Source organism: Chiloscyllium plagiosum, chromosome 7, assembly GCF_004010195.1.
Source record: "Chiloscyllium plagiosum isolate BGI_BamShark_2017 chromosome 7, ASM401019v2, whole genome shotgun sequence".
NCBI lineage: Eukaryota > Metazoa > Chordata > Chondrichthyes > Orectolobiformes > Hemiscylliidae > Chiloscyllium > Chiloscyllium plagiosum.
Window position 1 is genome coordinate 19,092,862 of NC_057716.1, and position 16,322 is coordinate 19,109,183.

Here is a 16,322-nt window from a genome sequence, read left to right on the forward strand (position 1 = left end):
GCGGGTCGGTGTGGACTTGTTGGGCCGAAGGGCCTGTTTCCACACTGTAATCTAATCTAATCTAAAGGTTGATTAGTTTTGTATTAAAAATGATCAAGTCATCTAAAAGGTGCTTATGCTACTAATTATATTCATTATTTTATAGATAGTTTAAATGATCGATTAATGTGAAACTCCAGCAAGCCTATAAAAACATAACCTGCCCTTGGGTCTCCTTGTTATCATTTTTGCAAGGCAAATGATAGAGCGGTCTGAATTGACCATCATGTTTGGGAGATTTCACAGCTCTGTGAATCCCTTAATCCCCTAACTTTGGATTACAGTTTAAAATGTGCATCATTTACACAAGAAGTTTTCCAGCAAAGAAACAGTTATAACCACAATTTGTTTTGGGCGTCCATCTGGATCACCAGAGAGCAATTTTGCGCCGGTGCTGTCTTCTGACTCATAGCTCAGCTCTGCTATTGATTTTGGGATTAAATTATTTATGTTGGACTGCTGTTTGTGCTCATGTTACAAATAGTTGTGTTTGAAAAATAACATGATTTGAAAGATCAGATGGGGCAATTGTTTTGGGAGCCATGAATAGGATAGTGTGGAAGCAGACTGTTCTAATTTTTACTTGTACTTCAGTGTTTAGTTCCTTGCATTTTGAGATATTATGTATTGTGAAGTCTTATTTATGAATTAATGAAACACAGCTCTATATAAGACAATATTTTCAGGTGTATATACTGTAAATCATATTTTTATGCAGTTTGATAGTCAATTCTACATTGTTTGGCGATACCACTCATTGATGGAGCCCTCTAGCTCAGCGGGGTAATCTAAACTATTTCTTTTTGCATCTTTTATATACACTCTTAAATTATTCATTCTTTTTTGTTAAAAGAAATTTGTAATAAAATATCTCTATTGTAATAACCTGTATGAAAATATTGTAATTCTACCCTTCATTCAATGCATATCACCTTATTATCAACTTGCCAGCAGTGGAAGCAGCTCTTTCATTTATAAGCTCAAACGTCTGTGGAATCCTCATTCTGTCACCATTTCAGAATGCATTCTAGATCACTATAACCCTCTGTGTGCAGAAAGAAAATGTCATCTCATTTCCATGCTGTTTCTTTTGACAGTTATGTAAATATTTTGCCAGTGGAATGGCTTCTTCCAAGCTGCTTTATAAAATCCTTCAATTTTGAAAATATGCTGTGGTTCTGTTCGCCGAGCTGGGAATTTGTGTTGCAGACGTTTCATCCCCTGTCTAGGTGACATCCTCAGTGCTTGGGAGCCTCCTGTGAAGCCTTTGAAAATATCTATTCAGTGTTCCTTAATTGCCTGTTCTCTAAAGAGAACAATCCCAGATTCAGTGACTTTTTTTTTGGAACCTTTCTGTTAGCAAATTGACTGACTGACATGTTTCCAACAAATACTTGCAGGTGCTGGGATCAGTTGGCATTTAGTGGAATTAGGAATGCTACAGAAGTGCAAGTCATTTCAGTCACTTGGGCGTATTTCACTATGTACCTCTTCCCGGTGATCCGATTCATCAGGGTGTTTTAAACTATTCCTCTCTGTCTCCATTTATCGTATTTTTTCCCTCCCCACTTGATCCCCTTGTTCCAAGAGGATGAACTATCCTGACTTATTGTTTCATAGTGCTGGGTGATATTCTGATACCAAACCCAAGGGCCATTTTTTAAATGTTTTAAGCCTTGATTGTGACTTAGTGAACAATTAAACTATGGAAGACATCGCAGCCGACCTTTTCATTCACACATCCACATTCACCGTCAAGAGTCACTGATTAGAGATCAGGAGTAATTGATTTCTCCCTCCCCCCAACTTTCTAACCGAGTGATGTGTTGACTAATTGCAACCTTTTTAGAAATGTCTCCAGCTGAGAACAGTCAATTCTGCATAGACCAGTGGTCAGACCTATCACTATCCTGAATTGGTTTTTAAAAATGTTTTGAATGCCAAATATACAATTCACTAAGACCAGTGCAACAACAAGGCATCTATTTTGTAACAAAAATTGTGGCATGTGTTATTCTGTTGCCAATGAGTGCTATTTGTGATTAATGCATCATTAATTTTTAATTTGTAAGTGGGATTCACCACTCCACTGAACAGAATTATTCCTTCACACTTTGTACTAATATTAAAGTCTTGATTGGGGAGACTTATGGTAGGTTTGCTTGACATTAATCTGCTGAAAGCCCCTGTTACTTCAGAACAGTTCGTGATCTTTAAATCACTGGAAAAAATTAAATGTGATGGGAGGGAATGAGATTATTAATTAGACTTTTACAATGTTCTTTAGTGACAAGCAATGGCTTCTCTGGGAGTGGCAATCCAATTTTAAGTATAATGAGAACTTTCCGACACGAGGAAGAGTGAGAGTATATTCTGGTTCCCCGCAGTTTCACCACATCATCTCCATCCGGATCATCAGATTCAGAACTATTGCCCAACCATGCTGATGTTCTGTACCTAATAGCAGTATATGTGTGGGCGCCTTCTATTTGGATATTTGTTCTTACAGTGGAAACAGAGGAATTGTGGGAGTGGACTTGTCAACTTGTTCCCTTGCCAACTGAATGTTCTTTGAACTCTTTTATCCCAGAGATTTGTTCCGTTTAATCCCTGTTGTGTGTTTGTATAGTGATGGCATGTCCACAATAGGGTATAGAGCCTCCCCATGCCAACTGGCTTGTACTAACTGTTTAATTCCTCTTAATGATGAAAGCAATTTGAATAGCACTGGTGGGTCCAGATTTACTGCAGTCTATTGCTGAGATTGAGCATATGGTGAAAACAGGTCTGTCACAGTATAATGCTAGATTACATTACTGGTGAGTACAGGTCTGCCCCTATATAAAACTGAGATGCAACTGTGATGGATATGATGCTATATAATGTTGAGATAGTGTTCCTGTATGTAGTTTGACATTACGCTAGGATACAGTACCTGTGGGTACAGGGCTATCATTGTAAAATAGTATACAGTACTACTGGGGACAAGTCTCACTGTATAACAAGCACAGTATTGGATACAATATCATTTGTTTAATACTGTATTACAATAGTTGTGTGCACAGAGTATCATCAATATTTGGTGCTTACAGATTCGTCACTGTACAACACTGGAGTAGTTTACTGGCGGGTACAGACCAAGGGTGATGTGAGGAATTTGAAAGGATATGCAATATTAAATGTGTTAAGTGCTCAATTGCATTGCAATACAATGGCTCAAATAAACTTAATGACTGATCATTACTTTGGTTACAGATGGATCAGACCTCTGATGAAGATGTGGACCATGCTGCAGAGGAGGACAGTGATAAGGAGGACCAGGACTTGGATAAGATGTTTGGTGCCTGGCTCGGTGAGCTTGACAAACTCACTCAGGTAAGTTAGTTACCTGACTTAGAACACAGAACAAAGAACGTTACAGCGCAGTACAGGCCCTTCGGTCCTCGATGTTGCGCTGGCCTGTGAAACCAGTCTGAAGCCCATCTAACCGACACTATTTCATTCTCGCCCATATACCTATCCAGTGACCATTTAAGTGCCTGTAAAGTTGGCGAATCTACAACTGTTGCAGGCAGTGCGTTCCATGCCCCTACTACTGTCTGAGTAAAGAAACTACCTCTGACATCTGTCCTATATCCACCACCCTTCAATTTGAAGCTATGCCCCTTTGTGCTAGCCATCACCATCCAAGGAAAAAGGCTATCACTGTCCACCTGATCTAACCCTCTGATTATTTTGTATGTCTCAACTACGCCACCTCTCAACCTCCTTCTCTCTAACGAAAACAGCCTCAAGTTCCTCAACCTTTCTTCATAAGACCTTCCCTCCATATCGGGCAACATCCTAGTAAATCTCCTCTGAACCCTTTCCAAAGCTTCCGCATCCTTCCTATATTGTGGTGACCAGAGCTGCGCACAATACTTGAAGTGTGGCTGCACCAGAGTTTTTGTACAGCTGCAGCATGACCTCATGGTTCCGAAACTCGATCCCTCTACTAATAAAAGCTAACACTTTTTGTGCCTTCTTAACAACCCTATCAACCTGGGTGGCAACTTTGAGGGATCTATGTACAAGGACACGGAGATCTCTCTGCTCAAATACACTGCCAAGAATCTTACCATTCGCCGAGTACTCTGTATTCCTGTTACTCCTTCCAAAGTGATTTACCTCCCTCTTTTCTGCATTAAACTCCATTTTCCACCTCTGAGCCTAGCTCTGCAGCTTTTTTATGTCCCTCTGTAACCTACAACATCCTTTGGCACTCCCCACAACTGCATTGACCTTAGTGTCATCTACAAATTTACTAACCCATCCTTCTACGCCCTCATCCAGGTCGTTTATAAAAATGACAAGCAGCAATGGCTCCAAAACAGATCCTTGCAGTACACCACTAGTAACTGAACTCTGGGATGAACATTTCCCATCAACCACCATCCTCTGTCTTTTTTCAGCTAGCCAATTTCGAATCCAAACCACTAAATCACCCACTATTCCATGATTCCATATTTTGTGCAGTAGCCTACCATGGGGAACCTTATCAAACGCCTTACTGAAATCCATATGCACCATATCAACTGCTTTATCCTCATCCACCTGTTTGCTCACCTTCTCAAAGAACTCAGTAAGGCTTGTGAAGCAAGACCTACCCTTCACAAAACCATGTTGAATATCTTAACCAATTTATTCCAATTGAGATGATTATAAATCTTATCTCTTATAACCTTTTCCAACACTTTACCCACAACCGGAGTAAGTTGTTCTACTCCCCTTCTTGAACAAGGGAACAACATTCGTTACCCTCCAGTCGTCTTGTACTATTCCTGTGGACAATGATGACAAAAGATCAAAGCCAAAGGCTCGGCAGTCTCCTCTCTGGCTTCCCAGAGAATCTTAGAATGAATCCTAGAATAAATCCCATCCAGTCAAGGGGATTTATCTATTTTCACATTTTCCAGAATTTCTAACACCACCTCCTTGTGAACCTCAATCCCATCTAGTCTAGTAGCCCGTTTCTCAGTATTCTCCTCGACAACATTGTCTTTTTCCAGTGTGAATACTGATGAAAAATATTCATTTAGCGCTTCCCCCTATCTCTTCTAACTTCCCACTCCTGTCCTTGATTGGCCCTATTCTTACTCTAGTCATTCTTTTACCTGTTATATACCTATAGAAAGCTTCAGAACTTTCCCTGTTTCTATCCGCCCACAACTTCTCCTGTCCGCTCCTTGCTCGTCTTAACTCTCTCTTTAGGTTTTTCCTGGCTACCTTGTAACTCACAATCGCCCTAACTGAGCCTTCACATCTCATCCTAACATAAGCCTCCTTTTCCTCTTGACGAGAGCTTCATCTTACTTAGTAAACCATGGCTCCTACACTCAACAACCTCCTCTTTGTCTGATAGGTGCATGCTTATCAAGGGCATACAGTAGCTGTTCCTTGAATAAACTCAATTGTGCCCATCCCCTGCAGTTTTCTTCCCCATCTTATACATCCTAAATCTTGCCTAATCCCCTTTCCCCCAGCTGTAGTTCTTGCCCTCCGATGTATACCTATCCATTTCCATCGCTAAAGTAAGCATAACTGAATTGTGGTCACTATCACCAAAGTGCTCACCTACCTCCAAATCTAGCACCTGGCCAGGTTCATTACCCAGTACCAAGTTTAATGTGACCTTACCCCTTGTTGGCCTGTCTACATACTGTGTCAGAAAACCCTCCTGCGCACAATGGACAAAAACTGACTCATCTAAAGTACTTGAACTACAGCAGTCCCAGTCAATATTTGGAAAGTTGGAGACCCCCGTAACAACTACCCTGTCAATCTTGCTCCTATCGAGAATCAGCTTTGCTATCCTTTCCTCAAATTCTCTGGAACTATTCGGAGGCCTGTAGAAACCCCCCAACTCCTTTCCTGTTCTAATTTTAGCCCCTACTACCTCAGTTGACAAGTCCTCAAACCTCCTTTCTGCAGCCATAATACTGCCCTTGACTAACGATGCCCCACCTCTTTTACCATCTTCTCTGTTCTTATTGAAACATCTAAATCCCAGAACCTGCAACAACCATTCCTGTCCCTGCTCTACCCATGTCTCTGAAATAGCGACTACATCAAAATCCCAGGTACCGCCCCATGCTGCATTTCCACCCACCTTATTCTGGATGGTCCTGGCGTTGAAGTAGATACACTTCAAACTAACTTTTTGCTTGCCAGTGTCCTCTTGGGATCCTGAAACCTTATTTCAGTCCTCCCTACTTGTAACCTCCTGGACACGAACTACAATGTAGTTTCCCATCCCCCTGCTGAAATAGTTTAAACCCACCCGAAGAGCAGTAGCAAACTCACTGCCCTGCTGCCAAGGATATTGGTACCGCTCTGGTTCAGGCTGTACAACCATCCTGTTTGTAGAGGTCCCACCTACCCCAGAAAGAGCCCCAATTATTCAGGAATCTAAAACTGTCCCTCCGTGCACCATCCCTGTAGCCACGTGTTCAACTCCCCTCTCTCCCTATTCCTCTCCTCGCTGGCACGTGGCACTGGCAACAAACCAGAGGTAACAACTCTGTTCGTCCTAGCTCTAAGCTTCCATCCCAGCTCCCTGAATTTCTGCTTTAAATCCTTATCTCTCTTCCTACCAATGTCGTTGGTGTCTATGTGGACCACAACTTGGGGCTGCTCCTCTTCTCTCACAAGGATCCCGAAAACACAATCAGAGACATCATGAACCCTGGCACCTGGGAGGCAACACACCAACCGTGAGTCTCTCTCGTACTCGCAGAACCTTCTGTCTGTCCCCCTAACTATGGAGTCCCTAATGACTAATGCTCTGCTCCTCTTCCCCCTTCCCTTCTGAGTGACAGGGACAGACTCTGTGCCACACACCTGTGCCCCATTGCTTACCCCTGATTAGTTGTTGCCCCCCCCCCCCACCTCATAGTATCCAAAACTGCATACTTGTTGCTGAGGGGCACCTCCACAGGGGATCACTGCACTGCCTGCCGGTTCCCTTTCCATCCCCTGATGGTAACCTATCCACCACCTCCTTGTACTTGAGATGTGACTACCTCCCTGTAACTCCTCTCAATAACCCTTCTGCCTCCCGAATGATCCAAAGTTCATCCAGCTCCAGTTCCCTAACGTGGTTTTCAAGGAGCTGAAGCTTGGTGCACTTCCCTCAGGTGCAGTTAGCAGGGACACTGGTGGTGACCCTTACCTGCCACATTCTGCAGGAAGAAAATTCAACTGCCCTAATCTCCATTCCACTATTCTAAATTCCCAACGGGCCTACTGAAAACTAAAAGCGATGGGGGGGATAAAAAAGACTAGTCACCTTTTCAGTCCGGCACGCAGAACTTTTTTTGGGACATGAGAGCGCTCCTAAATGTGCAGGGAGTAGTCTATTGACTGCCTTTATTGCTCAAAGATATATCTGTTTGTAAACATATTGTATGTACTGTTTATATCAGGAGTTCTCTTTACCTTTTATGAGCTTGTGATTAGGGGTTGAGGTATAGATAGACGAGGTTCAGATTTTTCTGTCTTTTTCTTATTAAAAGCATTGATCCGTGAGCTTTCTTGATATCTCTTTCAACAAAGGCAGTTCATAACTGAGTTAATTTCAGTAACACACTTTAGGAATGGGAAATACCAAAAGATATATCTGCTCCTCCAGGAGCAAAAGGAAAGATCAGAAACTGGAGTCTCATGGGAAATGATCTGCTCACCAAATTCACCTCACTTCACCTGACGAAGCAGCAGAAAGCTTGTGTTTTCAAATAAACCTGTTGGACTATATTCAGGTGTTGTGTGACTTCTGACTTTGTCCACCCCAGTCTAGCACCAGCACCTCCACATCATCAATGCCAGAGTTTGCTCGTTGAATACACTTCAATTGGTTATGATCAGATGCATTAACCATAATTTTATCTCTAAGAATACTAATGATAGGAAATGCTTTTTAAAGAGTTATTGGTCTTCATATATTGAGTTAAAAATCAAGTACGCTCCCCCAATCTGCGGAACAGCTGTATTGTATAATCAAACTTTTATACTTCATGTTTGTACTTGTAATAGTTTGTTTGTATGTATGTATGTATTTTTTGATATTTATGTTTTGATAATTGAATTGTAAAGTTGAGAACTCATTTGCATAAAGGCCATATAGCCAATGATATTGGTCATGCCATTGCAGGGATAAGGGGAAAACAAGCTAGTAGTTGCTGTGACTCTCAAGCTTTTAACAGCAATAGTAACTAATAGGAATAGAAAAATTTAATGAAGAGCAGAGAAAATTCAATATCCTGACCTCCGTAAACCAATCTAATTTCTTCCCGTTACTTATTTTGCTGACATTTTAGTATCCACTTTGTCTGTAACTGCTCTGCCCCTCTCATCTTCCTCCATGTTGCCTTTGCCCATGAATTCTGAGAGAATTGTATAATTGTACTGTATTTAACTGTGACAGCACCCGTCTCTCCAGATAAGTTGATACTAATGAGCTAGCTATTTAGAAATATCACACACACACATCCTTGGATATCTGGTGAGCCTTCTGAGATGAAAAGATTATCTTTTGATGAAAGGTTGAATAGATTAACTCCATATTTGTTGAGAATTTAGAAGAATGAGCAGTTGTCTTATTGAAACATGTAATATATTAAGATAATAAAACCAAAAAAACCTGCACATTCTGGACTACTGAAACAAACAAACTCCCAGAGAAACTCAGCAGCCTGGCAGTATCTGTGGAGTGAAAACAGAATTAATATTTCGAGTCTTGTGAGACTTGTTCAAGAGTTCTTTCCACAGAGACTGCCAGACTGCTAAGTTTCTCCAGTAATTTCTGCCTTTGTTTGTTACATTAAGGGGAAGTGGATAAGGTGGAATACCTGGAGAAAGTTTCCTCTTTGGAGGAGACAAAAAAACAGGAAATATAGTTAAGAACAAGTAGTCTGCCTCTTAAGAAAAAGATGAGATTCGCCTTTCTCTGAGGATTATTTGTATGTGGAATTCTCTTTCCCAGAAGGTAGTGGACTGTTTACATTTTCTCAAGGCTGTGTTAGATTTTAATAGTAATTGGGTGCTGACAGAAAAGTGAAGCAAAGACCACAGCCACATCAGCCATGGTATTAGTGAAGCAGACTCTAAGGACCAAATAGCCTGGTCTTGCTCCTAAGTTTAATGTTCCTATGATTTAACCAGCACAGTAAGAACTTAATTATCCTCCATTAGAAATAAACCTAAAATCATAAATATTTTCTTTTTGTTTTCCAATCTCTCTTGTTTTCCATTACCAGAATTCTAGTTTCTGTCAGTTAACTTAAAGCTCTCGAATGAAACCTCTCTTATCTCTTTGCACTCTGTTTGACCTGGATCTCCTTACCCAGCAAATTAACAGGTTTTAACTTATTTCAAAAGTGCTTGGTATTGGTCTTGCTATAGTTCTTCCTGATTCCATTATAGAGGATAAGGTCAACCAGATGCTTTATTGGGATCAGGATACCAGGACCGATCCGATTTTTGAATATAACTCAACAGTACAAGTTCGGTCTGGATGCTGTTCCACTGGGATTGGGCATCATCCAAACGTCACAGTCAAGTGTGAAACTTAGCAGTGGGTATGACGAGGCTGTTCACGCACAAGTGTTGTTACGTTTGAACCTGCTGCTGTCATCACTACTTTGAGCTGGACTCATGATAATGACCAAGCATAAGAACACTAACCTTGCTGATAGGAGTACTTCTAGGTATTTAAAATAATTAACTGATGTATTTTATGATTTTTGTGAATTATTATTCCTTTCAAGAAATGAATGTTTATTTATTTCAGAGCTGAATGTAAAATGAGTTTACAGTTATTATAAAATGCTTATGAAATTGAGAACAGCTTTTATTTTGTCTTCCCAGAGTTTGGATACCGGGAAACCTGAAGATGTGAAGAAATCCCCACTTCGGCAAGAAACCAATCTTGCAAACTTCTCTTATCGCTTCTCAATGTACAACTTGAATGGTGAGAGCTGTGATTGTTGGTCCTCGAAACAGTTCAGAATGGAGACTCTCTTGCTATTATTAGCTGCTGAGGTTTTTTGGTGTCTTGTTTTGTCTCTGGATAATTCTGACTCTTGGTATTTCTATTAATTCACTTCAACATTCCTGCACAAAAATGAGTGAGGTCTTTGACCTTGCTGGAGTTCAGACAGCACAGGCCTATTATGCTTGAATATAAACTTCAGGCTAATGTATTCCAGGATACTTGTTCATTGGTGATTTTTGGATATCATATTTCTTGCATGAAGTTCAGCTGCCACCTCCACATGTAGATTGATTCCATATTTCTCAAGCGGAAAACATGAATCTCATGTGGTTTACTGTCTGGTCATTGGAACTTGGAGCAACAACAGTGCAATATGTAATTTGAGAGTATATTGTATAAACAGTTGTAACAGTAGCTAGCCTGATGGCTTGCTTAGGTGGCCAAGGACAAGTGTAAATGAACTGTACAAACCTTTTTTTCCACCTTGTGATGAGGTAGCTAATCTGTCACAATCAGCAATTCGGCAGGAGTCCGTACTCTGGGCTAGAGGGGAGAAAGTCTGAGATTCGAACTATCCACTATTGAAAGTGATTGTATGCATGTTGAATGAGGACAGGGGCAATTTTGGCTTTGTGTTTCAATCTCGCAGCAAGTATGAAAAATGACACCTAGGATAAGAATTAGCAAGTGATCAGTATCATGCGCAAATACAACAGAAGCAAGCCCTTTCAGAACAAGAAGTGGAGGAGGAAAGAAAATGAGCATGGTTGGCAAAAATAATCATTCTGCTCAACCTTCATAGCTGAAAAGGATTGCACATTGAAGCACATTTAAAGGTCACTTGTTTCTCACAGTTAACTGTTTCTTTGTATTCAAAGCCCAATGCATTTTCCAGCTGTAATTCAATTTAGTTTTACTGAAGAGGTGATTCATGCATGTCAAAAAATATATTTCTGGCCTAACCCATTTCTCATCTGTTCATCTTTCATGCAAGAACCAGGATGATCATTGTCAGCAGGCTATTTCCCAATTACACACACCCACCTACTAGTAGGAATTCTTAAAGCCACTTCATAGTGATCAGGGGTGATATCTGTGGTTGATTTTTCTCCATTCTTCCTGCTGTTCCACAAACTTGAGTTCATCTCTGGATTCAACGGATTTCAAATAAACCTTTTGGAGTATAACCTGCTGTTTTGTGACTTCTGACTTTGTCCATCAAGGATAGTGAGTGGCATGGAGGAAAACTTGCAGGTAGTGGTGGTCCCAAGTTTCTTGCTGCCCTTGTCCTTCTAGGTGGAAGTGGTTGTGGATTGGAAGGAGCTACCTAAGGATCAGGTGAACTGCAACAGTACTGCAGACAATTACAGCACCCTCAAGTATATTCACAAAGAAAAGCAGTTCTTGTAATAGAGTACAGCAAAAACTATTTCAGTACGACCTGGAATTATGAAGCCAATCATTCATCACTCCAAGGGGAATTTAATAGATCTGGAGCTCAAGGTTCTCAAGACTCAAGACTTCATGCATTTGCACAGTTTGTCTCACATTTTCTAACAAGAATCCAGCTCTCTTTTGATGTTTTCATTGTACTACTTTCATTTTGAGATTTGCTGGCATTTTGAAACTTTCTGAAGAAACAACAAAACATCCTGCTTGGGGTTCTTTTGTGATGATGAGCGCATGACTTATCTTTGGTCTCTACTGAGCTGGACAGCAGTTAGAATATTACATGTGGTTGGATTGCCCTGGTCTAGTGGGAGAAATTGTGTGGGATTTTTACCCCTGGTAGCTACTTGGTGACCTCTGCTGGAAAGTGCTTGTATATTCATCTCATGCTAGATTAAAAAGGGGCTCAGCTTTTGAATCTACTTCAATTGTAGATGTTGACAAGATAGAGTCCTAGAGATATTCGAATACAAGATCACATTCCAGAATTTGATAAGCACCAGTAGATTCATGTCCCAGTCAAAGTTTGCACCTTCAGGAGTTTAGGCAAGAAAATACTATCAGAATATATTGATGTTAAAGTGAAATGTCACAAGATAACAGTTCAGCTTAAACTGAGTAAGATGGCTGGAAACACTAGGTGCTGCTGCTAGACCCCAGCTGTTGTGGTAGCTACATCTTTGGTTGTAAATAGGCCAGTAATTTTGCTGGAATTACTGAATGGACTCTCAAACACTTAGCATTTGCCTGTACCTGTGTTTTTGTTTTGCCGCTGTTTCTCTATTATTTACTTATCTATGCTATTTAACTATGCGATCTGCCTGTATTGCTCGCAAGAAGAAGCTTTTCATGGTGCCTCAATACACGTGACAATAAATGCAATTTAATTCCTTTCATTTGTGGTACTTCAACTGTATGTGTTCATTCTGAGGATTTTGCACACTGTAGTCAAGTGGAAGATGGGTTTGCTCAATTTTTTTCCATCTCCTGAAAGATTGTCCAACTGACATTCAGTTCTCACTGGTATTAAATGGCAGGCTTGCTGGATTGTAAAAAGTGGAAAAGGTCTTACTGATGCAATTAAGGTTGGACTGAGTCATTTTGCGCAATGAGTTCAGAGCTTTGCTCAGGAGTGTGATAGGCATTGCAGAAGGAGCTTTGGTCTGTTTCTTTTTGTGATTTTTCCTGCACTGTAAAGGCTCAGTACAGATACTGTAATTTAGAAATGAAAGGTGTTCTCAGCATCAATATTCCTCTCCTTGGAGGGGATAAGGGCAGAAGTTAAGACTGGGATCTCAAATACTTTCCCATTGAATTATATGTTCGTTTTTCTAATTATCTGGAAGTAACTTAATTCATCCCTTACAGTGCTTTCACAGTTACAAAATGTCTTCTATTGTCGAACTATCCAGTCAAAAATTCACAGCTCAATGTTTCAAGCCCTTGAGTTGAATCAAGGAAACTGCTGTTGTTCCACAAGTAGGCTTGGTGTCAAGTAACTTTTTAGCTATCCAGGTGTACTTGACAATAACAAAGCATGACTTAAGACAGAATTGGTCTTTTGCTGCAGTTAATTTTGCCAAGTTCAGTTTGGATTTTTAAATCCAATTCCCTCTGTCTCAAAATCTTAGTTGTTGAGAGAAGCCTCTCTTTTTGGGCCCTGCCATGGGAAAATTGCTAGGCTGCTAACACTTTCAATAATAGCTGCCTGGGCTTACAGGTAAACAATGACTGCATGGAAAGGGTGACTGTGCCTGAAGCCACTACCTAGCAATGATTGAGAGGAATCATGGAGTCACAATGATACAGAAGGATGTCATTCATTTCTTTTGAGTCCATATTGGCTTTCTGGAGAGAAATGTTTGCCAAATGTTTTCCCACTCTAGGGTGTGAAAATTATGATTTGCAAATCTGGGAGAGCAGGTGAAGGCATAAAGACCATGTGATAGTGAGGGGTGAAGACCTGCGATAATGATTGGGGGTGAATTGTGAATACCCTGCGAGTGGGGATGGTGAAGACCATGCAGGAATGAGTGAGTTGGGGTGAAATCCTGTCAGTGGAAATGGTGGAGAATCTGCTTGTCGGCAGAGTCTATTAGTAAAACGTTTTCCACAGGGTTTCTCCAAATAGGATTCAGGCCTCCTGTTCAGTTAGAGACAACAAAACTGCAGATGCTGGAATCCAAGTATACAAGCAGGAGGCTGGAAGAACACAGCAAGCTAGGTAGCATCAGGAGGTGGAGAAGTCAACATTTCGGGTATAATCCTTCAGTAATGGCAACTATACCCAAAATGTTGACTTCTCCACTTCCTGATGGTGCCTTGCTTGCTGTGTTCTTCCAGCCTCCTCTTAGTCTATTCCAGTTCAGTTTGGCTATGCCCATTACTTTACTTAAAATGCTGAGAGATTTAAAGGGACATGCAGTTATTAACATATGGTCAGAGCAGCACAGTGGCCATTGTTGCTTGGAGCTTACAAACCCAAAATTTCAGCTGTGACCCCACTGCAAGTTGGGAGCCAAAGCATGGAGAGTCTTGCTGTCGAGGAATTCATTCAGTCTCATTCCCTTGCTCTGTCCCATACTCCTGCAAGTTTATTGACTTATTTGTCATCCAATTTCTTTCTGAAATCATTGTCTTTACTTGCACCATCCACAAAGGGAAATTCGTAACAATAATCTGATTTTTAGAACAACTTTATCGATCATTTCAAGTTGTGGAGGCACAGTGCAATGGATGGATATTTCTCTAAATTTCACTCTCTATTCCCGATCTCTCAAAATCTTACTTGCCTCACTCAGACATTCTTACATTTGTCTCATTGGCTAGGCGATTAGCTCTGAGACAGTGTAGATATATGTCTTCCAATATCTCTCTTCATCTTTCTTTATGTTGAAACCTCCAACCTAGTTATGGTATGGTTTTCCTCCTATTCCATGTAAAGTTTGAAACTGTCAACATGCTGCTTGACTAAGCCATAGTGCCTTCATTTTAAGTGCTATACTTAACATAGGATCAGGGGTAGTATATTGATCCTCCTTTGCCATTCACTTACATCATGTTTGATTGTCTACTTCAGTGCCTCAACTTACTGTTGCAAACTCCTTTAAAGGTGCTGTGGGGTTGGAGGAATATAGTTCTAAACACAAGGATCTTTTGCTGGCTGTACAGCTTCAGGTAGAATTTTATCTGAGAGCAAATGTCTGTTCCTTTGATCAGTATTGAGGTTCAGAGCGATTTCTGATGGATATTCAGGACTATCACTGACACTAATCTTTTCTTTTTCTCTTTTTAATTTTGCACGTGCTGCATGTTTCAGAGGCTTTGAGCCAAGGAGATGGAGTGGATTTGGATGCTCTCATGGCCGATCTCTGCTCTATGGAACAGGAACTCAGTAACATCAGCAAAGAACCTTCCAGACATGACAGTGTTGTGAAAAAATCTCTCAAAGATGAAGTACCTGCTAAGATGCCCAACAAAGAAGCCAAACCTGCTCAGAAGCAATCTGCCACTCGAGCATCCTCTAAGCAGGGCAGCTTGAAGGGTTCTTCTTCAGTGAGAAGTCCAAAAACTTTGCAAACCAACCTTTCACTGGATGACATTACTGCCCAACTGGAACAAGCTTCCCTTAGTATGGATGAAGCAGCACGGCAGACCAGTACCATGACATATGATACAAAACCCTCTCTGCCCAATCAGCACAGAAGAACGGGATCAGCTGGAACAGTTAGTGATGCAGACATCCGCTCAAACAGTACCTCATCTAGATCCAGTGTTACTTCTGCCACGTCTAGCCAGGATTCTTTGGACATTGACAAGGTTGCCCGCCCTCAGGATCTTGATTTGAACCAACAAGGTCAACCCACAACAGAGGTATTGTTTTCGTGTACTTTTTCTTATGCCTTTGTGTTTAAGTGCATGTTCTGAAATGTGTTCCTCCAGCTGGCAATGAAAAGCAAGACTACAAGTTTAGGAGTTCATTAACATGCTCAAATAATGTGGCTGTGATCACTGTTTCAGCTGTTACCTTGCTTTTTCCTGCTTCTTTTGTGTGTTTTCATCTCTATCAGACCACTGCAAGAAAAGGGAATTTTCTTATGTTGCTGTAATGGGTTAAGGGATTATATGTTGGAATCCATGATGAGATCTGCAGTGCGGGCTAAGCAGAATAAATCACCAGTTAAACAAAATCAGAAACATTGATGGAAATGCATACAGCTGTAGTCCATCTCTTTACTGGCTAATGCTTTAGCTTAGGATGAAGAATCATATCTAAAATGTTGACCCATCCTGTCCCCTGTATATGCCCACCATTTTCTAAGTTTTATTCCTTGAAGTGGAATGTCATTTATCGAGTTTGAAGCGTGTGGCAATTTAAATTGTAATACCTGTATAACTGTGCTATTGTGTCCAGAATTACAAAGCTGCAGCATAATTTTCTTGCTTGTCTCATCTGTGCTTCTATTTATAAACTGAAGGACTCTTTCTGCCTATTTAACAGCCTTTATAAACTGTCCTGCCGTCTTCAAAGATTTCTGTACACTTTCACTTTTTCTGTTCCTGCAGTCTCCTTAACAGAAGCTAATTGAGTATGAGAATGTCTTGGATAGCACATTTAGCAAGCTGGTCACATGACAGAGAAGAGTTTGGTGACCACCAGGAAAAAGTGGGGTGGGCAGTGCTAGCGTTCCCTGTGGCCATTCCCCTGTCAACAGGGATACTGTTTGGGTGGTGAGGGTGGTGACCTTTCAGGGGAAAGCAGCAGAAGTCAGATCAGTGGCACCACATCTCTTTCTGTTGCACA

At 40.9% G+C, this 16,322-nt stretch overlaps 1 protein-coding gene across 6 annotated transcripts in view; it reads left to right on the forward strand.

The window, feature by feature from the left end:
- raph1a (Ras association (RalGDS/AF-6) and pleckstrin homology domains 1a) overlaps positions 1 to 16,322 on the forward strand; it is a 176,300-nt gene that overhangs the window by 65,579 nt on the left and 94,399 nt on the right. For 5 of the 6 annotated variants that reach the window (XM_043693158.1, XM_043693154.1, XM_043693155.1 and 2 more), the window contains exons 2-4: positions 3,295 to 3,414; positions 9,943 to 10,045; positions 14,838 to 15,391. In XM_043693158.1, the coding sequence (XP_043549093.1) occupies positions 3,295 to 3,414; positions 9,943 to 10,045; positions 14,838 to 15,391 (777 nt within the window). Of the gene's footprint in view, positions 1 to 2,843; positions 2,859 to 3,294; positions 3,415 to 9,942; positions 10,046 to 14,837; positions 15,392 to 16,322 lie in introns of those variants that run through there. The other variant, XM_043693157.1, reaches the window with a different exon arrangement.